General features: G+C 43.1%; 1 protein-coding gene across 3 annotated transcripts in view; it reads right to left on the reverse strand.

Annotated features, from left to right (window-relative positions):
- LOC117360069 overlaps positions 1-25973 on the reverse strand; it is a 219874-nt gene that overhangs the window by 124378 nt on the left and 69523 nt on the right. For 2 of the 3 annotated variants that reach the window (XM_033943701.1, XM_033943702.1), the window contains exons 2-4: positions 21780-21855; positions 11179-11310; positions 10360-10483 (exon numbers count right to left, since the gene is read on the reverse strand). In XM_033943701.1, coding sequence (XP_033799592.1) covers positions 10360-10483; positions 11179-11310; positions 21780-21855 — 332 coding nt within the window. The remainder of the gene's footprint in view (positions 1-10359; positions 10484-11178; positions 11311-21779; positions 21856-25973) is intronic. The other variant, XM_033943703.1, reaches the window with a different exon arrangement.

The raw sequence follows: 25973 nt of genomic DNA on the forward strand, positions 1-25973 counted from the left end.
ATAACCAACAGAAAAGCTTTGTATTGTAATCCACAATCAGGTTTAACTCAGTCACTGGCTCTGGGCTTGGTAAGTGAGTTAAGTACAGTCCTCTTCACCAGAGCTTCATTCTGGAAAAGTTTGAAAGTTTTCAGCACAGATCCTTTAGTTAATTCTTTACCATTTACAGTGGACAAAACAAAGCAATCCTCCATCATGAACCTCAAGAGGAGTTTTGCTGTAGTGATTCACAAACTAGCAATGCTGGGCTACTGGCACAGGTAGCCATGAGAAAGACACAGCAAGTTTTATAATTCTGTGCAACCAGTTCTTACTAAGGCATAAAGACAGCTTTATGACATTCATATAGCAGACAGAAAAATCTGTTTCTTAAAGATAGGCTCAGTCCAAACCAGGATGGTGGTCAACAGTGAAAATATACCAGCATTACCTCACAGAGATTTTCACCACGTTTAAGAGAAGCATGCAGGCACTGTGCAATCAATGGGCTGCTATGGCAACAGCTAACAGCTGGTCTCTGAGCACAGAGCTTTGTTAGCAATGCTTCATAAACACAAAACAGGCTGACAATTTCTGCCCAGCGTTTGACTTAGTTTAACCACTGTTCTGTTCAGTGAAAGATACAGTCCCTTAGTTTTAAGGCACAGAGAAAAAAATGCAGAAAACTTTACAGTCCAAAAAATACCTTCTCTTACAGAACTGTCTGCCTACCAGAAAAAAACAGCAAAGGAAAATATCCAGCAAACTCATGTTTGTTTCAAGCCACTTCCATTTGCTCTGGCCAAACTTCAGCTGCAGCACTGTTATCCTCAGCAATCATAGACTCACCTGGCTCTGAGGAAAAGAGCTCTGGAGGCAGGTTACCTTCAGCTTGCTCTTCTATCATTTCCCAATTCATGCTGTGTACGCCAGCTGGCTGGTCTGTGATAAGCTCAATCCCCCACTGAGCTTCCTGTCTCTCCCTCTGCTGTGCCTTGCTTTATGCTGAGGAAAACCACACCCCGTTGGCTTCTGAGGGGGGAATGGCTTTCCTTTCTCAGCTTATGACGTTTCTCTGAAAGAAACGTTTCTTTCTGGTTTTTGCCTTACAGGAACTGGGTAATAGTAGGGCATAGATTTCCTGCTTGACTTTGGCACTGCCTCAGATAAGGTAAACCTTTCCTGTTCTGTCTCAGTCTCATCTTCACTGCTCATAGGGTAGTCAGCTAAATTACTGTCACGGGCTCTGACCAAGTCTGACCTTCTGCACTGGGGTTTATATGATTTTCTATATTTTCCTGTGATAAACCTTGGTATTGCAGTAGGTTTGTCACAAGGTAGCTCTTTTCAGACAAAAAAGCAATGTTACTTACTGTAACAGTTGTTTCCAGGAACAGCAGGCAGCTATTCTCACTAGTGGGTGACGCCATCCGACGGAGCCCTGATATGGACGTCTCACAAACATACTTGCTTGTAGAAACTTTAGAAGTTTCGAGTTGCCCGCACTGCGCATGAGCGAGTGCCTTCCCGCCCAGTGCACCGGGCGCGTCTCCTCAGTTCAGATAGCTAGCAGAGAAGCCAACCCAGGGGAGGTGGGTGGGACATGAGAATAGCTGCCTGCTGTCCCTGGATAACAACTGTTACGGTAAGTAACACTGCTTTATCCCAGGACAAGCAGGCAGGTATTCTCACTAGTGGGTGACCTCCAAGCTAACCACAATGGGATGGAGGGAGAGTTGGCAACTTAGGAGAATAAATTCTGTAATACAGTTTGGCCAAACTGTCCATCCCTTTTGGAGAAAGTATCCAGACAATAATGAGAAGTGAAGGTATGAACCGAGGACCAAGTAGCAGCCTTACAAATCTCCTCAATCGGTGTCGATCTGAGGAAGGCTACAGAGGCTGCCATTGCTCTGACCTTATGGGCTGTGACTTTACTGGGAAGGGGTAATCCAGCCTGGGCATAGCAGAAAGAGATACAAGCCGCCATCCAGTTGGAGATGGTACATTTTAGAGATAGGGCGTCCCAACTTGTTCGGATCAAAGGAGATGAAAAGTTGAGGAGCAGTTCTGTGTGGCTTGGTGCGTGCCAGGTAGAAAGCCAAAGCACGTTTACAGTCCAGAGTATGAAGAGCTGATTCTCCAGGATGAGAATGAGGCTTTGGAAAAAACACAGGAAGAACAATGGATTGGTTTAGATGAAATTCCGAGACCACTTTGGGGAGGAATTTGGGATGAGTGTGAAGGACCACCTTGTCATGATGGAACACTGTAAAAGGTGGATCTACAACCAAAGCTTGAAGCTCACTAACTCGACAAGCAGAAGTGAGGCCAATGAAAAACACCACTTTCCAAGTGAGATACTTGAGATGAGCCTTGTTAAGAGGCTCAAATGGAGGTTTCATAAGCTGAGAAAGAATAACATTGAGGTCCCAAACCACTGGAGGCGGTTTGAGGGAAGGATTGACATGGAAAAGTCCTTTCATGAATCTGGAAACCACAGGATGAGCAGAAAGAGGTTTCCCTTGAAGAGGCTGATGAAAAGCAGCAATTGCACTCAGATGGACTCGGATCGACGTAGACTTGAGCCCGGAATGAGATAGGTGCAAAAGATAGTCCAAAACAGATGACAAGGAGGCATTTTGAGGCTCCTTATGATGAGAAAAACACCAAGTAGAAAATCTAGCCCACTTTTGGGAATAGCATTGTCTAGTAGCTTCCGTGAAGCTTCCAAAACGTCCGCACAGCTTGTGAAAACTGAAGGGGAGTTATGTTGAGAGGAACCAAGCTGTCAGGTGTAGAGAATGCAGGTTGGGATGAAGTAGAGATCCCTGATGCTGTGTAAGCAGAGACGGAAACACTGGCAGAAGAAAGGGCTCCCTGCTGCTGAGTTGAAGTAGAAGGGAGTACCAAGGTTGAGGAGCAATCAGAATCATGGTGGCATGGTCTGACTTCAGCTTGACTAGAGTCTTTTGAATGAGAGGAAACGGAGGAAACGCATACAGAAAGAGATTCCTCCAGTCCAGAAGAAAAGCATCTGCCTCGAGGCGATGAGGAGTGTAGATCCTGGAGCAGAATTGAGGCAGTTTGAAGTTTGGGGGGGCTGCAAAGAGGTCTACCTGAGGTGTTCCCCACAGAGAGAAGATGTGATGCAGGGGCATGGAATGGAGAGTCCATTCGTGAGGCTGTAGAAGACGACTCAAGTTGTCCGCCAAGGCATTGTCCGCCCCTGAATGTAGACAGCTTTGAGGAAGGTGTTGTGGCGAATCGCCCAATCCCAAACTTTCAGAGCTTCCTGGCAGAGGGAGGCAGATCCCGTGCCTCCCTGTTTGTTGACATAATACATGGCGACTTGATTGTCCGTGCGAATGAGGACCACCATGTCGTGAAGCAGATGCTGAAAAGCAGAGAGCATTGAAAATCGCTCTGAGTTCCAGGAGACTGATGTGGCATAGGCGGTCCGCACTCGTCTAGTAGCCCTGAGTGCGCAGACCATCTAGATGAACCCCCCCAAGCATAGGTCGAGGAGTCAGTCGTAAGAACCTTCTGATGGGGAGGCGTGTGAAACAGCAAACCTCTGGAGAGACTGGAAGAGAGCATCCACCAGCGAAGAGACTATGTCAGAGCAGGAGTGACCTGAACGTGACGTGTCAGAGGGTCGGAGACCTGTGTCCATTGAGATGCCAGGGAACACTGAGGTGAAGTCTGGCAAAAGGAGTCACGTGTACTATAGAGGCCATGTGGCCCAGAAGAACCATGTGTCATGCCGAGATGGACAGGCGAGAGGACACTGAATGACAAAGACGAATAAGAGCATCCAGGCGTTGTGGAGGAAGAAATGCCCCGAGTTGAACGGTATCCAGAACAGCTCCTATGAAGGGAAGAGTCTGGGAAGGTTGCAGATGGGATTTTGGGAAGTTGATCTCAAACCCCAGACTCTGCAGGCACCAGATCATCTTCTGGGTCGCCTGGACGACTCCCTGAGATGTGGAATCCTTGATGAGCCAGTCGTCGAGGTAGGGAAACACCTGAAAACCATGGTTCCTGAGTGCTGCGGCCACTACAACCAGGCACTTGGTGAAGACTCTGGGTGACGAAGCCAGGCCGAAAGGAAGCACTCAATATTGAAGATGAAGATGTCCCACCCGAAATCTGAGGTAATGTTGAGAGGCCGGATGGATGGGAATATGAGTGTAGGCCTCCTTGAGATCCAGAGAGCATAACCAGTCGTTCTGCTCGAGGAGGGGATACAGAGATGCCAGGGTCAGCATGCAAAACTTTTCTTTGACCAGATATTTGTTGAGCACCCTGAAAATAGGATGCAGATCGCCCGTCTTCTTCGGAACAAGGAAGTACCGGGAGTAAAAATCCTGGTTTCGTTGATCTAAGGGTACCGGCTTGACAGCCCAGAGCCGGAGCAAAGCCTGAGCTTCCTGAAGAAGAAGGGCGGTCTGGGTTAAGTTGGAAGGATACTCTCTTGGAGGATGTTCCGGAGGAATTCGATGGAACTGAAGAGAGTATCTCTCCCTTACAATGGAAAGAACCCAGAGGTCGGTGGTAATAGCCATCTATCGATGATAAAAATGATGGAGGCGATCTCCGATGGGTGGAAGAACAGGGAAGGGCAGAACAACGGAAGTTATGCTCTCCTCGAGACAGTCAAAAAGGCTGAGGAGCCTTGGGGACAGCAGAGTTTGAGGCTTTTGCTGCTGCTTCTGCGGATGCTGCCTCTTAACAGGCTGACGAATAGGGGGGGCCTGTTTCGGAGGGTAACGCCGCTGGTAGATCAAAGGCGGGCGTGATGGACGAGGAGGAGCAGGCTTGGGCTTCAGACGGAGAATTGACTGGAAAGACTTCTCGTTGTCCGATAGCTTTTTGGTCGCCGCCTCAATGGACTCATCGAAGAGGTTGGCTCCAGCACACGTGATGTTAGCCAGTCTGTCCTGAAGATTGGGGTCCATATCGACGGTCCTAAGCCACGCCAGGCGTCGCATGGCCACCGAACAGGCAGCAGCCCTCACAGAGAGTTCAAAAGCATCGTAGGACGACTGCATCATCTGCAACTGTAGTTGGGACAACGAAGCCAGAACCTCCTGGTACTCGAACTGTGCTTGAGAATCCAAATACGGCATGAACCGTTGCAGGACCGAGAGGAAAAATTCAAAGTAGATTGCAAAATGAAAACTATAATTCAGGACTCGAGAGGCCATCATCGAGTTCTGGTAGATGCGCCTGCCAAACCTGTCCATGGTCTTGCCCTCCCGGCCAGGTGGAATGGTGGCATAGACCTGGGAGGGATGAGACCGTTTCAACGAGGACTCCACCAAGAGGGACTGATGGAATCCCTTATGGTGTACCATGCGGTACCTGGCATCCAATTTCCCGGGAACAGCTGGAATGGAGTAAGGTGTTTCAAAACAGCGCATGAAGGTCTGGTCCAGCAGCTTATGCAGAGGAAGCCGGAGAGACTCAGCAGGTGGCTGAGGGAGATGCATCGTCTCCAAATACTCCTTAGAAAATTTGGACCCCGAGTCCAGGCTAATGTCCAAATCCACAGTCATCTGTCGAAGGAAAGCGGAGAAAGATAGCGGGAGGCCTCCGCATGCCCAGGCTGGATTTGGGAGAGAAGCTTCGGCCCCGTAGTGGTAAAGAGCACGATGAATTGCTTCTCCAGCAAGGTCTGGAACGAAGCCGGCAAGTAGGGATCCGCATCCGCAATGGGACTTCCTGCACGGGCTTCGCGGTCCCTGGAGCCTAAGTGCTTGAGCTTAGAAGCCTTGGGCACTTTGAGCACCACAGGGTGAATGGGCCACTGTGCTACCTGACCTGAAGAAACAGAGGAAGGCATCGCAGCAGGCATTGGAGTCGGAGCCGGCACAAACAAAGCAGGCTTGAGCAGACTCGGGGCCGCAGAGGTGGAAGGCAGCAGAGTCGAGGAGGACATTGAAGGTGTAGCGCTCTTCGAAGAAGACAGCTCCGTCAAAGCCTCCATGCTGAACAGCGACTCCCACAAGAAGCAGCGACGCTTGAACGCACGTGCTGTAAGCGTGGAGCAAGGCCGTCACGATTTCGGAAGGTGTTGAGGCCCGAGACACTGAAGACAGCGTCGATGAGGGTCCATCAGCAAAATCGCGCGCTGGCACTTGACACACTTTTTAAAACCAGTGATAGGCCAGGACATAGGCCAAAAAAGCTCCGCTGCTAAATCAAAGCCGCGGAGCCACAGCCACGTGGCCTGCCCGGTCGAATGGATGGAAGAAATTTTTTTTTTTTTGAAAAACAAGAAAACACGACGAAACCCAACGACAATGAGTAAAAAGACCCAAAACCGTGGACTTAGAAGGCACAAGTGAAGTTACTTCTCGCAGAGAGTCGAAGATGGACTTCTCGGCTCTGCGGAAAAGTAATAACTGAGGAGATGCGCCCGGTGCACTGGGCGGGAAGGCATTCGCGCATGCGCGGTGCAGGCGACTCGAAACTTCTAAAGTTTCTACAAGCAAGTATGTGAGATTGTGAGACGTCCGCATCGGGGCTCCGTCGGATGACGTCACCCACTAGTGAGAATAACTGCCTGCTTGTCCTGGGATAATGATCAATTTCTTTGACTGGGTGACTAGAGAATTGGATAGAGGGTATGCGCTAGATGTGGTGTATATAGATTTTAGCAAAGCCTTCAACAGTGTTCCACATACACGTCTAATAAATAAACTGAGTGCCCTCGGGATGGGTCCCAAAGTGACGGACTGGGTCATGAACTGGTTGAGTGGAAGGCAACAGAGGGTATTGATCAATGGAGATCGCTCTGAGGAGAGGGATGTTACCAGTGGTGTGCTTCAAGGTTCTGTTCCTGGGCCTGTTCTTTTTAACATTTTTGTAAGCAATTTTGCTGAAGAGCTGTTGAGTAAGATTTGCCTCTTTACGGATGATACCAAGATCTGAAATAGAGTAGACATCCAGGATGGCGAAGCTTGAAGAATGGTCTGAAATATGGCAGCTAAAATTTAATGCTAAGAAATGCAAGGTCATGCATTTGGGCTGCAAAAACCATAGGGAACAGTACAGTTTAGGGGGGGAAGAATTTATGTGCAAGACAGAAGAGCAGGAGTTGGGTGTGATTGTATATGATGATCTTAAGGTGGCCAAACAGGTTGAAAAGGTGATGGCGAAAGCTAGAAGGATGCTAGGGTGCATAGGGAGAGGTATGGCCAGTAGGAAAAAGGAGGCATTGATGCCCCTGTATAAGACTTTAGTGAGACCTCATTTAGAATATTGTGTGCAATTCTGGAGGCCACACCTTCAAAAAGATATAAAAAGGATGGAATCTATCCAGAAGAAGGCTACTAAAATAGTGCATGGTCTTCATCATAAGGAGTATGGAGACAGACTTAAAGATCTCAATATGTATACTTTGGAGGAAAGGTGAGAGAGGGGAGATATGATGGAGATATTTAAATTCAATAAACAATCAAACTGTTATTAGCCAAGTGGTGGGGATACCCCATGAAAAACCATTTGTAATACAAAGCACCTAAACTACTCACTGTAAGGAACATGATACGCTCCTGGTGACATCCACAAAGATAAGTGAACTGTGTTTTGGGGGGGTTTTCTTGGTTCCCTGTGCATAGTGGTGGCTTTGTTCCCGTTTTGAAAAACTACATTTGAAAAATTGTGGAGTTTTTTGCCTATGATAAAGAGCAGAACTAGCTTAAAAACTCATTGGGTTGCCGTCCGTACATTGTTGATAGTTGAGGCTTTTTCTGAGTATAAATGGTTTTTCATGGGGTATCCCCACCACTTGGCTAATAACAGTTTGATTATTTATTGAATTTATATTTTGTTATTGCAACTTGTATTCTTGAGAGACATTTAAATACCTATGTGATGTAAATGCACATGAGTCGAGTCTCTTCCTTTTGAAAGGAAGCTCTGGAATAAGAGGGCATAGGATGAAGTTAAGAGGTGATAGGCTCCAGAGTAATCTAAGGAAATACTTTTTTACAGAAAGGATGGTAGATTCTGTCAGTATAGCTATTGCTAGCAATCAGCATTTTCAGTTGGCATAACTAATGTCAGCAAAGGCCTATGGGAAATTATATCAATCTGACTCTGGAATGTAGATGCAGATAGACCCTGAGTGCTTATTCACAGAAAGCATCCAGGCAGACGTTTCATATAGCCCTAAAGACGGTTTCAAATAGCCCTGATTAAATCATGATTACAAACCAACTTGCAGCTAAGAGGGGCGAAGAGGTGCTAAGAAGATGTGTTAATGTCTGATGCTTAGGATGGACAGCTTAGGATATACAATGGGTCCAGGTGCACAGATAACTAAGATTAATCAGAAACTATTGTCAGAGGCATACTGGAAATTACATTTGACTTCAGCCTATTCTTCTTCTGTCTAGCACAAGTTTACTACGAATGGGGATGTTTAACTTCTATTCAAGCTCAATAGATTCTATATTTAGAATAAGTTTCCAAACTATAAAAGCCCCCTCACAACATCCCCCTCGCTCTCTTGTCGGTCTTCTTGTTCTCCTTGCTCTCATGCTCTGAAGCTTGGGACATCACCCTCCCCACCCCCCTATTTCTCTCTCTTTCTTTGTGTGCTCTCTCTCATTCACAAGAACACAGAAGCAGTCTCTGTAACTATAATTGTAACTTTTATGAATCTTACTTTTCTATAAGCCTATTTTTATAATATATTCTTTATGCCATCACCTCTGGCTGTGCTTCTTATTTGAATCTACTTCCTGGTGAATCTTCGGTGACTGTATTGAACCTGGGACCTGGCGTTTATAAGGGCGCCTCTACAACAACCTAATATTGTGGGGGCCACTTCAAACCTTACAGATGCGTGGAACAGTCTCCCGGAAGAGGTGGTGGAGACAGAGACTGTGTCTGAATTCAAGAAGGCCTGGGATAGGCATGTGGGATCTCTCTGAGAGAGAGAGATAATGGTTACTGCGGATAAGCAGACTAGACGGGCCATTTGGCCTTTATCTGCTATCATGTTTCTATGCACAACGCAGAATTGCACAATGCAGAATTTTCACAGAATTGCACAGTCATGCAGAACTCAGATGATGTCAGCTATCAGGTCACAGAATCAGCAGTGATTCCCACCTGCTGCTAACTCAGAAGTCTCTCTGTGGCAAAGGGGAGGCTTCCGGGTTAGTGGCAGGCAGCGTGTGTGAATTACTGCTAATACCACGAGCCGAAGCAAGACTTACTAGGGAGAGTATGAGGGTGGGGTGAGAAGATGGAAAGATGCTGGCACAGGGGGAGAGGGAGGGGGGGGGGGTGAGAGCAAGAAAAGATGCTGGCACAAGGAGGAGAAGGGAGATGGTGAAATGTTAGCACAATGCATGGTGAGGGGAGAGGGTGAAATGTTGCACATAATAATGGAGGGGAGGAAGGGATAGATGTGCATGGAGGCGGATAGAGAGGGTTGATCTAGGGCACGAGGCAAGGGAAGTGAGAGATGGTAGACAGTGGGAAAGAAACAGAAATGTTGGATATGGCAGTGGGAGGAAGGGTTGAATGCTGCATAGGGGGAGGGATGCAAGGTGTTGGACATGGGAGTGGGAGGGAGGGAGGGAGAGATACACAGGAGGTAGAGGGGTAGGAGGAGAGAGATGTTGAATCCAAGTACAGAATGGAGTGATGGAGATATGCCTGGCAATGGGAGTGAGGAAAGAGTGGGAGAAATGCTGAACCGTGGGGGGAGAGTGTTGGAGAGAAGGAAGAAGAGAGAGGAAGATGTCAGGTTACGAGGATGGGGAGGGAAGGAAGAGGGATCAAATGCTGGGCTAGAAGGGTGGAGGAAGGAAGATGTTGAGAATGATAGAACCCTGAGGGGGAGGAGAGGGTGGCAAACAGATGAGATGATAGATATTATAGAGGGTAGAAATATGGTAATGGGAGTACGTTGAAGGTGAAAGGGAAACTGAGGCCTGAGGAAGGAATGAGATGGGAATAGAAGAAAAGATGGAAATTTGATAGGTAGCTGAAAAGTAAAAAAGAGGCAGAAAAGAGCTAAAAAAGTGAACAATATGTCAGAGGCAGGTGTAGAGAGGAAATAGATAGGAGAGAGGAGAAACGACAAATGGATAGCAGCCGCTTGAAGGAGGATTAGCAGATATCAGGAAAGGAACTAACATGATGGAAAATAAAACCATCCAGACAACAAAGTTAGAAGAGAAACGTTTTAAATGGAATATGGATAATTAGAAAAAAATATTGTTTAAATTCTGACAATTAAACTTGCCATAATTTTGTGCACAGAATTTTGAATTTTTTTGTACAGATTTCCACCAAGAGTAATTAATCAGCTATAAATAGCTAGATTGATAGTGACATCAAAAGTTGACTTACCATTTCCTATATTTTCAAACAAAAACGTCGAGACCAATCTTTTGAACTGTAGAATGGTATCATCATCAGGAACTTCAAGTCCAGCAGTACAGAGTTTTTTATACTCCACATTTTTAGGAAGATCCTTAAGAAGGAGAGAAAGAAGTAAATTTATTATTACAGTAAATCTCTTACTAACAAAAACAGCATGCAAAGTCTGATAATAATAATAACTTTATTTTTGTATACCGCAGTACCATACCAGTTCAGAGCGGTTAACAGAGTAAGAGACTGTACATATACAGTGATGTTACAAATAAAGTCAGTCAGCATAGCTTAGCGAGTAGGGAGTGGTCAGGGAATTCGGAGGTATGTCCAAGATTCAAGGCAGGGTTACAAGGCGGGGGGGAGTCAGAGGAATTTGTCAAAGAGATAGGATTTGATTGATTTCCTGAAAGTTTGGTAGGAGGGTGAGCTAGAGATGAAAGTGGTAAGACATTTATTCCATTTGCCTGCTTGGAATGCCAGGGATCTATCGAGGAACCTCTTGTAGACACAGCCCTTTAGGGACGGGAAGGTAAACAGGTGGGTATTACGAGTGCAGGTGAGGCCTGAACGTTCAAAGTGATCCGATAGGTAGATTGGAGACGAGCCTGTTAAGGTTTTGAAGCAGAGGCAAGCAAATTTGAAGATGATCCTTGCCTCCATCGGCAGCCAGTGTAGTTTTTTATAATAAGGGCTTACATGATCTGATTTTTTGAGGTTGTAGATGAGGCGCACTGCAGAATTCTGAATGATTCTTAGGCGTTTGATGTGTACAAAAACTCCCCTCAAGTTTACCTTAGTATTATAATAGCGAGTGGTGTTTGATAAGTCAATAATTAACCCAAGCTCTTCATTTTGTGCTTTAATTTCAGTTATCAGGTCTTTTGGTGTGAATTTCTGTGTTGGAGTAAGCCTCTGATTAGCCATCTATGAAGGAAAAGAAAAATGAACTTTTTAGTCAGAAAAACTGCACACACCTAAGTTATTATATGATCACATCAACTTTTGCACTTTGGATTTAAATAATATAAATGACCATTTCAATTATTTAGATTCAACCATTGTGTGACTCTTCCAAATTTCATTTAAAGAAAAATTAGGTTCTTACCTTGATAATCTTTCTTGTAGATGTGTCCTGAATCATAGGGTTAAGTATCTGAACCTGCAAGTTGCTTGCAGAATGCGGTAAATCATCTTTGAACTCTGCCTCCTCCCAGGCAGCAGCTCCTGCTCCTCACAATTTATACAAAAGCAATCAAAGAACACTCTAATAACAGATATAACAGGAAGGAAATGGGGAAAAATTCCCAACGCTACAACTCTGGTCTGCTCGGTAACAAATATATCAATGAACATTATATCATTCAAGTAACTGATCAAAACAGATACCAAAACTATGTGCAACCTGTACTAATATTATATAGAGTGTGGAGCTACTCATATGTCCTACTATCAAGCAAAGACTAAGACCAGACTTTACTTTCTTGGGGTGGGGGGTTACAGCTTATCAGAGAGAGACAGAAAAGCCTCCAAAGCTAGACTGATCCCAAGGCAGAAGGCAGGCAAAGCCCATGTACAGGGGGCACATCTACAACAAAGAAGATTATCAAGGTAAGAACCTTATCTTTATTTCTAATGTAATGTGTCTAACAGTCCTGAACCACAGGGACATACCAAAGCAGTCCCGTGAGTCTAGGCTGGGCACACTGAGCCTGCCATTAAAACAGAGGACCTGAAAACGGCATCTCTCCTAGCTGCTACATCTACTCTATAGAACCTGGTAAAGGTATGAAGGCTAGACCATGTAGCTACTCTATAGATTTCCTTGGGCAAAACCATCCAAGTCTCCGCCCATGAAGTAGCATCTCCTTTGGTGGAGTGTGCTTTCAATGTGATTGGCAGCTACTTACTGCAGCCAACTTATGCAGAGATAATGGGCATTTTAATCCATCTGCAAATTGAGGCCTAAAGATGCTGGCCTCCCTTTTGTAATTTGACTGGTTAGAACAAAAATGTGATCTAAATGCGAATCTCATTGGTAACCTCGAGGAACCAGAGAAGCACTTGCTTGACATGCAGCAAATGCAACGCTTTATCATTTCTCTTAGAGTCCATAGGGTGAAAAGCAAGCAAACAGATTTCCTGATAGACTACTTTTGATAAGAAGGACAGAAACATGTGCAAAGAGCCCTGCTTCCATAATCTTAAGGAACTGCTCCCTAAAGCTTATAACTTGGAGACTCATCTCACCGACATAAACACCACCAGAAACACTGTCTTGACCGTAAGATCCAGAAGGGACACCTCCCAAAAGGGTTCATATGAAGATCTACTGAGAACTAGCAATATGGTGTTAAGATTCAGGGCAGGGAATGGGAAACACACTGGAGGGAACAACCAAACAGCCCCTTTAATAAACTGGGTGGCATTTAGCAAAAGGCCAGACAGCCTCTTCCCCTCAAGATCAGAAACAGGAAAGGTGTGCTATCTGCACTTTCAGTGATCCAACCAATAGACCCATCAGAAATCCCTCTTACAAAAAGTCCAGGACTACCGAAATTAGAGTTCATAAGGGCTTTACATAATCCACAGCAGAGCTGACAGAACTTTCAGGCCTTAGCATAGGCTATCACCTGGTTTCTTAGCTCTAAGCAAAAGAACATAAGAATAGCCTTATTGGGTCAGAGCAAAGGTCCATCAAGCCCAGTAGCCTGCTCTCACGGTGGCCAATAACAGACTGTGGGGACTTTAACTCCAGGAAATTGTCCAAACCCTTCTTAAAACCAGCTACATTATCCGCTCTTATCACAACCTCTAGCAATGCATTCCAGGCACTCGCGCATGCGCAGTGCGGGCAACTCGAAACTTCTAAAGTTTCTACAAGCAAGTATGTTTGTGAGACGTCCATATCAGGGCTCCGTCGGATGACGTCACCCACTAGTGAGAATAGCTGCCTGCTGTTCTCTGAGTGAAAAAATATTTTCTCCTATCCTCCTATAACTTCATCGAGTGTCCCCTAGTCTTTGTAATTTTTGACAGAGTGAAAAATGGATCCATTTGTACCTATTCTACTCAGGATTTTGTAGACTTCAATCATATCTCCCCTCAGCCATCTCTTTTCCAAGCTGAAGAGCCCTAATCTTTTCAGTCTTGCCTCATACGAAAGGAGTTCCGATACAGAGGCATTATAACATAATAACAGATTTCTATACTGCATAACCCTTAGTTCAATGCTTTTTACAAAAGATTATGAGTGAATACAGAAATAATGCAATACACAAGAATTAGCTAGCTACAAATTTAGAAAAAAGAAAAGTTTTCAAAAGTTTTCTGTAGTGTTTATATCTGGTCAGTAATAGGCAGAATTCTTTATCGAATTGAGCTGCTTGATAGGAAAGACAGCATCCATGATATTTCTTATTTTTACAGCCCTTAAAAGAAGGGAACATAAATAGGGCATGGGATTGTCTACTGTTTCCATGAATCATAGTAACAAATCTATCAACAATAATAATTCCTAGCATCTTGTTTACTTTTTTGGCCACTGCCACAAATTGGGTGGAAGGTTTCATTGTATTGTCTACAATAACACCCAGATCCTTTTCTTGGGCAATAACCGCCCCCCCCCCCCCCCCAAGGTGGACCTTAGCATCCGGTAATTGTGTATCATTTTGCATTTGTCCACATTAAATTTCATCTGACATTTGGATGCCCCGTCTTCCAATTTCCTACGGTCTGCCTGCAATTTTTCACAATCTGCATGTTTTAACAACTTTGAACAGTTAAATGTCATCTGTAAATTTAATCACATCACTCGTTGTTCCAAGTTCTAGATCATTTATAAATAAGTTAAATAGCATCAGTCCCAGTATATATCCCTTCGGCACTCCACTGAGTACTTTCACAGAGATCAGAGTCCACAGGTGACTCCTGAGAGGAGGAATGCTGGCCTAGTGCCTAAATCTCAGTAAGCCTAGTTCTAAGAGAGAGGTTGTAGGGGCTCAGCATAGAGAATGACATGGGGAAAAAGTGTGTCCCTTAATAACTCAAAATAAGCCCCACACGGACAAACGTTACACACACCCAGCAACACTACAAGGCCAACAACATTCACACTCCCCAAAGAGAAAGGGAAAAAGAAAAGAAGTGGAGAAAAAGATCAGCTTCATCTGGCCAAATAACTCCACTCCTACAAAAGCTGTTTATGTATAAATGCTGAAAAATAGTCCAAGAAAACAGGGCAACTAAAGTAGCCTGCCAGGTGGTATCAAACAGCACGCCTAATACAGATGAAAGTCAGTAGGTGAATGTAACAAAAGGCAGTTACATTCACCCACTGACTTTCATCTGTATTAGGCGTGCTGTTTGATACCACTTGGCAGGCTACTTTAGTTGCCCTGTTTTCTTGGACTATTTTTCAGCATTTACACATCCTACATAATAAAACCCTAGCCGCGCATGCGCACTTACCTGCATGCTTCCATGATCTCTGATCTGTGATCAGTAGGTCCGTGGCCAGCAGGAGTGCGGATGCGGTGGTCAGACGTGGAGAAACACAGTACAGCCGGCGACTCCCCCCCTCCCGCCCTCACTCACCACCAAAACCACCACCGTCAAAGCCTCCTCCTTCTGGCCGGCTCACCCGCGTTTAAATTGAGAAAACCGCTGCACCGCGCTAACGCTGGCCTCGCCATCTTCTGTCCACTGTGGCCCGCCCTCTCTGACTACTTCCTGTTTCCGCTAGGGTTGGCTGCAGTGGATAGAAGACGCTGAAGCCAGCGGTAGCGCGGTGCAGCTTTTCTCTCAATTTAAACGCGGCGTCTGGGAAGGGGGCAGCGGGAAATGCTGCTGCTGCACAGGGAAGGCCGGGAAATGCTGCTGCTGCACAGGGAAGTGTGTGTGTGTGTGGGAAATGCTGATGCTGCAAAGGGAAGTGTGTGTGTGGTGGGGAAATGCTGCTACTGCACAGGGAAGTGTGTGTGGGGGGGGGAAATGCTGCTTCTGCACAGAGAAGGCAGGGAAATGCTGCTGCTGTACAGGGAAGTGTGTGTGTGTGTGGGGGTGGGGAAATGCTGCTGCTGCTGCACAGGGAAGGGTGGGAAATACTGCTGCTGCACAGGGAAGTCTGTGTGTGTGTGGGGGGGGGGAATGTTGCTTCTGCACAGGGAAGGCCGGGAAATGCTGCTGCTGCACAGGGAAGTGGAGGGGACAGAGAGGGAAAGGGGGCCTGGGAGAAATCTTGGTTTGCTTTGGGGGACGGGAGACAGAAGGGGGCCATGGAGAGACAGAAAGACAGGATATATTCTAGCATCCGTTAATGTAACGGGCTTAAACACTAGTTTACACATAAACAGCTTTTGTAGGAGTGGAGTTTTTTTGGCCAGATGAAGCTGAACTGAGGCCTTTGACTCCACTTCTTTTCTTTTTCCTTTTCTCTTTGGGGAGTGTGAATGTTGTTGGTTGTAAGTAAGGCCTTGTAGTGTTGCTGGGTGTGTGTATCATTTGTCCGTGTGGGGCTTGTTTTGAGTTATTAAGGGATATATTCGGGCCCTAATCCTTGAGTATTTATTTCTAGTGGAAAAAGTATGTCCCAATCTCTGCCCTGTGAATTTGGTCCCTGTCCCCGCCCCATCCCGTTGAGCCATCTGTTCCCACCCATACAAACCTTGAATTGTTTTATACTGAACTTATTTTAATAAAGTATAAAAAGAAACAATATTCTGTACAATTGTCATTTAATAAATGAGAGTTCTGGCTGCTGAACTAGAGGAAGAGATCTTCAGCAGGGAAAAATGTTTCTGATGTTACAGTGGGTGATCATCTGGCATCCAGTGATCACTGCATGGTACGGTTTAATATTAAGATGGGTACAGAGAGGGCTCATCCAAAAGTAACAGTTCTAGACTTTTTAAAAAACTGTTTGGTTGGGGGATTATGTCAAGGAATTGTTGTCTGGATGGGAACGTCTGGAAGAAGTAGAAATGCAGTGGGCAAAACTGAAAGGAGTTATTGTAAAGGCGACAAACCTTTTTGCGAGGCAAGTAAGTAAAAGTAAGAGGAACAGAAGGCTGCTTTGGTTCTCAAAAGTAGCAGCTGAGAAGCTGAAGAATAAGAGGTTAGCTTTCATAAACTACTAAAGATCGCAGAAAGAGGAAGACAGGCAAAAATATCTGGAAAAATTAAGAGGATGGTAAAGAAGTCAGGAAAGCAAAGATACAAATGGAAGAAAAAATAGCTGACATGGAAAAACAGGAAGACAAAACATTTTTTAGATATATCAGTGACAGGAAGAACAAAAGTGGCATTGCGAAACTCAAAAGTGAAGGGGAGGAATATGCAGAAGTTGATTTAAAAAAAGCCTGAATTGATTAACAAATATTTCTGTTCTGTGTTCACAGCTGAAGATCCAGGAGCGGAACTGCAGAAGACAAATGCAAATAAGGGATGGTGGAGTGGTAGACCCCGATCAATTTTCAGAGAGTTGTGTTCGTGAGGAGCTAGCTGAATTAAAAGGTAGATAAAATTATTGAATGCCTCTCATATATTAGCTCTGAGAAGTGTACACAGCAGATCCTTTGTATTATATTTAACAGAAAAGGAAATGCATTTGTATATTTATTTCTCCAATGCTTAAGTACCTGCTGAGTTTAACTTTGAGGTTTCCACGTCAATTTTTGTTTCTAATTTGTGATTCCTTGTTCTGTATTTGAAGAGGGCCTGTCAGCGTGAAAGTAACAAAAGCAACAAGTCCCCCCTGACCCAGAAACAGGGTGAAGGGTAGAGGCAGCTGAACCAAAACAAAACAGCTTACAACTAATAATCGATGTGAATGAAATACCCTCAGTCTCACAGCTTGCAATGGGAACAAGTCCCTAAAGCACCAGCTGTCACAATCAAAACCCAGAAAGGGTATTACTTGTGAAACATCCCTGGGTTTTCCATCTAAATTTAACTAGTGCACAAAAGTGCTGTAGTGAAAAACGTAAAGTGATAAATGAAAAAATCACTAAAGTTTCAAGTTTCAAGTTTATTTATTCTTGATGAATCGCCTATATAAATTGCTAGGCGATGTACAATGAAATAACATGTATTAATAAATGAAACAAGTACAGTATTAATCGTGACATAAAAAACAAATGTGTTGTTAGTTAAAATATAACACCCTTTACAAACTGATTGTAAACCTAATTTTAAAATAATGTGTGGGTAAAACATACGAGACATGTGTGGTTAAGTGGGGGAGTAGTTACAGTTTTTGATAGAAGAGAAGAGAAAACATAAAAGGGAAAAACAAAAGGTGGGTAATAATGGCTGTTTAAAAAAAAAATAAAAAATATAAAAACTCGGTGATGGTTATAAGATTATCATTTTTTTATTGATCCTAAGCTCCATATGCATCTTTAAAAAGAAAGGTTTTTAGCATTTTTTTAAACAGTGTTAGGTCTTTTAGTTCTCTAATGTGTTGGGGTAAAAGATTCCAAGAATGAGGGGCAATAACTGAGAACATGTCTTGTCTTCTAGTTCCTATCATTTTGATAGAAGGCACTGTAAGGAGATTAGATGAAGATGAACGAAGTGAGCGAGTTGTACTATATGGGATAAGCCATCTGTTAATAAATTGGGGTTCATTAAAATTTAAAGCTTTGAACACCAAAAACAGTAATTTGAAGGTGAAACGATGGCTTATAGGAAGCCAATGGGATTTAATCAACAGCGGAGTAACGTGGTCGTATTTTTTAGCTTTGTAAATTAGTTTCACGGCGGTATTTTGAATAAGTTGCAGCCTTCTTTTTTCTTTTTGAGTTACATTTATGAGAAGAGAATTACAGTAATCCAATTTAGTCATGATTAGGGAATGAATGAGAATGTTGATGGATTCTGGTTGTAAGAATTTTGTAAGAGAGCGAATCAATCGAAGTTTATAAAAACATGATTTAACTATATTGTTTATGTAATCGTGATATGAAAGCTTATCGTCGATCAAAACACGTCGATCAAAACACGTCGATAAAAACAGTGAAATGGTTCAACTGTCTCTATCCCCCATCCGGGGGTCAAGTGGCATCCAAAATCAACTGGGCTGGCTCAAACAAGAGCAAAATCAAGAAGAAAAAGTACTTAGCTTCTCCGTAGGTCCAGAGTGCAGAGTGACCAGCTTAAAATGAAACCGTCCAACGGGGCTCCGTTTCGAGGGGAAAGAACCCCCTCTTCCTCAGGAACCAGCTGTGAAATAAAACTGTGCTCTCAGATACCAGCCAAAGAATGGAAAGTCCGGAATGAAAATGGGGCTAACCAAAGAAGAATGCCTCCGCACATTTAACTGCAGAACTTCTGACGTAATGATGTCAGTAGACCATGACACCATGTGATGGAAACTGGGAAGATTTTTTAAAAACTTGGAAAGAACTTGCTGAAACGCACCATGAAAGCTAACTTAAAGATGTTATTCAAATGGCACAGTGCCATTCAATAAACTCATTCAGACCTAATGGTTGTAGGGATTGAAACTCGAAAATCCAATATTGTTCCCTTCTTTGTAGATAGATCAATTTGTCTCCTTCAAAATTCTCAGGAGCCTGTTCTATGATGCAAAAGAGTAGTGGTATTGGATGCAGTGGGGAACCATAGGAGAACTCATGGATTGAGTATTAATCCTACTCCTATACTCTATAACAGTGGTTCCCAACCCTGTCCTGGAGGAACATCAGGCCAATTGGGTTTTCAGGCTAGCCCTAATGAATATGCATGAAGCAAATGTGCATGCCTATCACTTCCATCATATGCAAATCTCTCTCATGCATATTCATTAGGGCTAGCCTGAAAACCCGATTGGCCTGGTGTTCCTCCAGGACAGGGTTGGGAATCACTGCTCTATAAGACAAATTCTTATGGTCCTTTGTGTACGCCCCACATATAAAAGGTGACACGGACAAGTTATAACATATATAGCCCATGATGATTTGCAATGAGTAATGGATTTAAGGGCATAAGATTTGTGAGTCCGTGGATGAACCCACTCATTGCATTCGATGATATTTTTGCAGATGTCAATTGTGTTGTTGCACATTTTATGGTGTCCACTATAATTGGAACTCATAATCTCCGATGAAAATCTAGAGCGAACTACATAGTCCGCCACATTCTTAGTCCGATAATAGGCAATACAGGGTTGATCCTGAAATATAGAATGGAATTGAAGGACGTGCCAATGACGTCTAATACTTTGGGCTGTTAGCTGCTTGATCGGAAAACTTCAATACAAATAGTCTTAGTCTCATCAGGAGATGCTGTATTCTTTAACAAGAGGTTCCTATTTGCATACAGAGCTCTGAGATAAGCACGTTGGAGAACTTGATGAGGGTAACCATGCTCCTTGAAGCGGGTGTACATGATACGAGCTTGTCTTAAACTCTTGAATATCCGAGCACAGTTTCTGTTATTCGTATAAGTTGGCATAAATCCGAATCCGTGACTAGTTATGGTGTATCCTACATACGAGATGTGCATATGACCTGTTTATGTTTCACTAATTAGTTATACCTATAAATCTGCCTACAACGCCACTGCCTATAGCTGCTCTGCATTCTACATAAAGAATATTGCAATAATCTAATCAAGCTAATACAAGTGATTGAACCAAAAGCCAAAATTTCTGTCAAAGTAATGACAAATTTTCACAGTGTCAAGAATACTCTCCTGGTTAAAGTGCACACTTGTGCTTCCCAAGATGGGTTTCTATCAAACATAATCCCCAAGGTTCTCAGTTCTGATTCCAGCTTCAATGGTGTATTATGCAGTATCAATTGAGTACTGTCACTGGTAGAAATTATGTATAGATTGTTACACTGTGTAAACAACTCTCTCTCCTTTTATGGAGAAACATCATGTGATTTGTGCTGATGAGGTTGGAGAGACAAGAGGTATTTCCTACCCTCCCCCCCAACACACTCATAGTGATCTTGCCAGTGGTTGCTCAGTTTTGGAGTGCAGCATATGTGGAGATTAGAACGATAGTATGTAAATCACCTGTATTCACTCTATTACTTGATGGGATATTATGAGAAGAGGAGCCGAGATTGAGACTTGGAAGGACACCTTATTCAAGTTGCTAGGTTTACTGTGGCTAGCAACCGGAAAATATTTGGTATGCTGGTGGCAGTAACAGTAGCTGTAGAACTGTCTTATAACTTCTTATACCAAGGAAAGAGTGATGTATATGATCAAATATGGAGAAATATTAGGGATTCTAGGACAGACAAGCTGGATAACGGGTTATCCTGTTTTACCTTTTAGGGCTGGGAGATTTGGAATTCAGTCGATGGCAATGTCTTATGTTGTTTTTAAGATAACACATCCTATTCCATTCTGTATGCCTTTCATATTTGTTTTCTATGTTTAACCTGTCATTTTAAATAAAGAGTTATAAAGAAAAAGAATCAGGCCAAATAAGCTGACTGTACTGTAGGCACCATCTCCACACAGATTACAGCGGCTCCAAACTACAGCTTGTACTGTTGTCTTAAGTGCCCGACTTATCAAATGCACTGTGGTCCCTGGAGCACCACCTTCCTCCTGCCTGCTGAGGCTTACATAGTCTTCATTTCTGGGGGTGTGGGTTTTTTTGTTTGTTTGCTTGTTTTAAATAAAGTTTAATGATTAAGAAACAAAATAAAACATGCCTTTGTTCATAGAAGGGAAGGGGGCTCAGAAGGCAGGGAAGCGAGAAATAGCCCAACTGCTTTTTACCACAGCTGTCAGAAGACCCCTCATGACATCGCAACCTAAGGGAAGTCATGAGGGGTGGGGGAAGAGAGAGGAAGGAGGAATTTACAAAGACACCACGAGGTGCCTTCGCTGGCAAAGACCCTATGAGACTTCTACTAGCTGGCCACATCAAGTTAAAGCCTGTAGGCTAAAGTTAAGGGTCACAGTCGATCAGACCCCTCTGTATTCAACCAAGGCAAGGACTGTAGATGAAGCACTGGGAGCACCCCCTGATCAAGGCCCAACCTTAAGAACTACAGGCCTGGGGGGGAAAGCATGCTTTTAATCCTGCTGCACCAGTCCAACCTTCACTATCTGCTGGAGCCAGGAAAATACTTGCTAGTTTCAGGATTGTTCCACTCCTTACAGTAATAATGATGCCACTGAATTAACAATATTCTTCTGCCACCATCTGCTGGTTGGCGAGCATAACTCACTCTTCTGGACTGGTCTAGCAGGTTAAGCAAAGATAATTTTTGACAGTTAGGCTCTGTCAGATGACAAAACTTATAAGAACTTGATCTCCTGCTTGTGTTTGGAGAAACTAGGGCACTCTTCTTATACCCTTCAACTCTGTACCCTTTGAACCATTTCTGTCACACAAACTTTTAAAAGTTACAGTTTAGACATACCCCCTTTAAAGGCACTTTGAAAGCAATAAATCGAGTTCCTTGGATGCGCTGTCCAATTGGTTTCACAGTCCTCCACCTGTTACAAGAGGAGAAAGTCAGATTTTTAAATATTTTAATGCACTTTTGAAACACATGCTTCAAATAAGAATGCAGTTGTACAGGCCTTTAAGCTGAAAAGATACAAGTCTTCTCTTTAGATTAACTTTATGCAACTTGGCTTGAAACAGTGTTCAAATAGTGCAACTAGCATGACTTATTGACCATAATATCTTACCTTTTCACCATGAGAAAAGAAAAACTTACCTTTTTAAGACACAACTGTTAGAGAGCTAGGGAGGTTTCTTTTCTCATGGTGAAAAGGTAAGATGTTATGGTGAATAAGTCATTTTTTTAAAAACAAAACTTATTTTTTAAAAACCTGTATAAAAACTATTGTACTGCGTTTATTTTCTCTGTTTGTTCATCTTATATTATGACCATAGAGTTAAGATAACAGGAAAGCTTGCAAAAATTAAATAGATATGAAGCAGATACCAAAATGTTAGCTTAGAAATTCTATTTGATGCATAAAACAAAATGTATTCATCAGAAAACATGTATATTATTAAATGTGTCATTTTCTAACAATCAATACTTTATCTACTACAGAGCGCCACTGTATAAAACAAGTCCTGTGCACAAATAAAGTGACCCTGTAAACAAGGTGCTCTATAAATACTTATATAAAGAGAACAAAACAAAATCCAAGTATAAAGAAGTTTACATAGAAATTAAAACTTTTGTCCTGGCTCTTGAAGTATTTTGGCTTATAACTGAAAAAAATACAGCTAATTCAAGGCTTAAGTTTATTGAAAGTTTCTATACCACTACGAATGACTGGGGAGTCAATTCAGAGCGGTTTACATGAGCTTCTACAATGGCGTTACAATACATGGTAATGCGACAGATAGTACTCACTAATGGTTTACTATATAGTTATACACACACTCTTTCCCTAAATACACCTAGGGTATACTATATTCACACTGTCTTTCCTTATATATGTTTGGGAATACTATACTCACATCATCTTTCCCTATATATATATACTAAGGCAAGAGTCGGCAACCTTTTTACAACAAAGAACTAATTTATCCAAAACATTTGACCCAAGTTTTACAAAGAGCTGCAAGGTATAGCTCATTTCCCCTCCAACCCCTGGCAGGTCTCTGCACCTCTCCCACTCTCCCTTGCCCCTGCCACAACCCATAACCAAGGTTCTCTCCCCTCTCCAAGTCCTAACCCTTTATTCTCCCTCCCAACCCAATTCTATCCCCGGCCCGGGCCTACCGAGGTACCTGGTAGACCAGCAGGAATCTTTGTAGCAGGAGAGTAGCCTTCTCGCTCATACCTCCTCTTGGTTGCCTTCTAAAATGACTGCCGTGACATCTCATGGTACTACAGGAAATGATGTAAGCAGCTGAGAGTTTGTGACAGCTATTTTAGAAGGCAGCCGCAAGGAGGCAGGAGCAAGAGGCCCGCACTCCAGCCACAAAGACTCCTGCTGGACCACCAGGTACCTTGGTAGGGCCCAGAGGGGATTAAAGGGTTGGGGCCTGGAGAACAGCAGCCACATGCAAGGGCTGCATGTGGCTCGCGAGCTGCTGACCCCTGCACTAGGGAACACTATATACACACTATATATACATTCATCTAAGTATTTATACATAGTATATTCTACTTTTGTATATACACACACCTAATACTAGTATCATATACTATGCTCATTTTAAATCCTACTTATATACGCCCATAGTGGTCATATTGCATACTTTGTTCAACCTCCGATTCTTGTTCTCTGTACTTTATCCATCCTTTCCTTAGCACTCAAGGCATATCTACTGTGGTTCACCCTTTCATGTTCTTAGTGGGAGTAGCCAGCCAATTCCTCTGTGTTGTAACTCCCACTGACTATTGCATTATTAGTTAGTCTGTGAAAAGGATGGTCTTCATCCTTTTCTTGAACTTTCTGGTGTCCTTTTCTAGTTTTAGTTCCTTTGGGAGTTCCACCATGTTGGGGCCATCACTGAGAACATTCTTGTCCTGAAGCTTTTGTATTTAATGTCTTTGAAGGAGGGTATTTCCAGTAGGGTTTCTTGGCTTGAGCACAGGGTATTTGCTGGTGTACGGTTATGTAGTCTGGCTGCTAGATATTGTGATTCTGAGAGATGGATGATTTTGTGCGTTAGCAACAAGATCTTCAATTTCACCTTGCTTTCAATCGGGAGCCAGTGTAATTCTTTCAGTAGTGGGGTGGTACTCGTCTACCTCGATTTTCACAGCAGAAATCTTGCTGCTGCGTTTTGTACTAATTGGATCTGCCTGATCATGTGCTTCAGAATGTCCAAGATTGCATTGCAATAGTCAAAGATTGAGAGTACCAGAATATTATGATATTGGATATTGCTTGATGGGTGAGGTAGAGATTTAGTCCTCTAACCCTTAAGTGCAATTAGGGTCAAATTTAAGAATGGTAGAAAAGAATGTGTTATCTCATCTCCTTTGCCTAAAAATCCTACAGTATTGCTTGAAGTTTTTCAAGTGATTGCAGAAGGGGGCATTGTCCACAGAATATAGGTTGAGAACCACTGCTCTATATGTTTCATACAAAGCCTTTTCAATTGTTATCATTGCACTGAAAATGAGTAATAGTGTGCTGCTAGCTAGAACTCCGAAAAGCCATTAAATGGATGTGTGAAACATAAAGACAGTTAATAAGCCTGCTGTGTGGAAGAGAACTTTTTTTAAATATTAAACTTAATTCCAATGACAACTTTTTATTTCAGCAAGTTTGCAGCTGAATGCTAAATTAACCATTCAAGCTAATGCTACCAGTCAGAATTGTTGAAATTAACTTTGTTCATTTTGTGTTTTGTTGCTATATGGTGATTTATTTTTGTACACCTAGAATTGCAGCATACAGTTCAAGTGTGCATGTGTGGTTTTCAAAGTGTGCATGTGTGGCGCAGTGGTTGGATCTACAGCCTCAGCACCCTGGGGTTGTGGGTTCAAACCCCGCGCTGCTCCTTGTGACCCTGGGCAAGTCACTCAGTCCTCCATAGCCCCAGGTATGTTAGCTAGATTGTGAGCCCACCGGGACAGAGAGGGAAAATGCTTGAGTACCTGATTGTAAAACCGCTTAGATAACCTTGATAGGCGGTATATAAAATCCTAATAAAACTTGAAACTTTATGGAATATTTGACTTTTTGATTCCCCTTAGTTGGAATTCCTTTAGATCCTGCTATTCAAGAATTACAACAATTTACAAATTAGCATTTCCTTCTCTGAAAGGTATTAAATTCACTGGGAAGCTTAGTATATCTTTTACATTTAAATTTGTGAGAATTTGGAATGGACTTCCAGATTCTCTAAGACTGGTATATCAATTATATCAATTTCGAAAAAGTTTAAAAACCTGGTTATTTTCACATAAAGTTAATTTTATTTTAGCTGTCGAATAGTAATTTTAAGCAATTCAACATACTTTTTTTCTAACTTTTTCCAGCCATCTAATCTAACCAATTTCTGTTTTTATCTCACAGTTTTTACTTGTTTCATTTTTTAACAAACTGTATACCGAGTTAAGCTCCTTAGGGAGTAGATTCGATATATAAAATGAAGATTAGATTAACCACCACAAAAAAAAGGAAAAGCAAAAAAGAGACAAGCTTTCATTTTGGGTAGTCTAGCTAACAATATTTCAAAGCAGGGCTTGACAAACCCCAGGCTGACTGAAAAACTGGACCTAGTGTCTAGGTTTTGCAGGCACAAGGCAGTGGGCAGGCCTGTTGGTACTGAAGAAAACAAGTAGAAATAGTAGTAGACTTCATTCTGCCTCCAACCACAAAACCTCATGCTTGCGTGTGCATTTGCATCTAATGTATCTCTCTCTTCTTTCTCCCAATCGCCCAGGCCTGGCCCAGTCAGACATACATGGAAGGAACAGCTGTATGCAAGATAACTGCCTCCTCTTCTGCTACCCAATACTGAAAGTAAAACCTGAACCCTGCTGTTCTACATTTCTTCCATGTGTATCTATGGCAAACAGGAAAGGGGTGGGTTAATAAAGCAGGGTGTCTGTATGTGTTTGGGGGGGGAGTGAAACTGGGTGCCTATGTTAAGGTGTTGGGGGGGATAGAATCATTGGGCACCG

Source organism: Geotrypetes seraphini, chromosome 4, assembly GCF_902459505.1.
Source record: "Geotrypetes seraphini chromosome 4, aGeoSer1.1, whole genome shotgun sequence".
Lineage (NCBI taxonomy): Eukaryota > Metazoa > Chordata > Amphibia > Gymnophiona > Dermophiidae > Geotrypetes > Geotrypetes seraphini.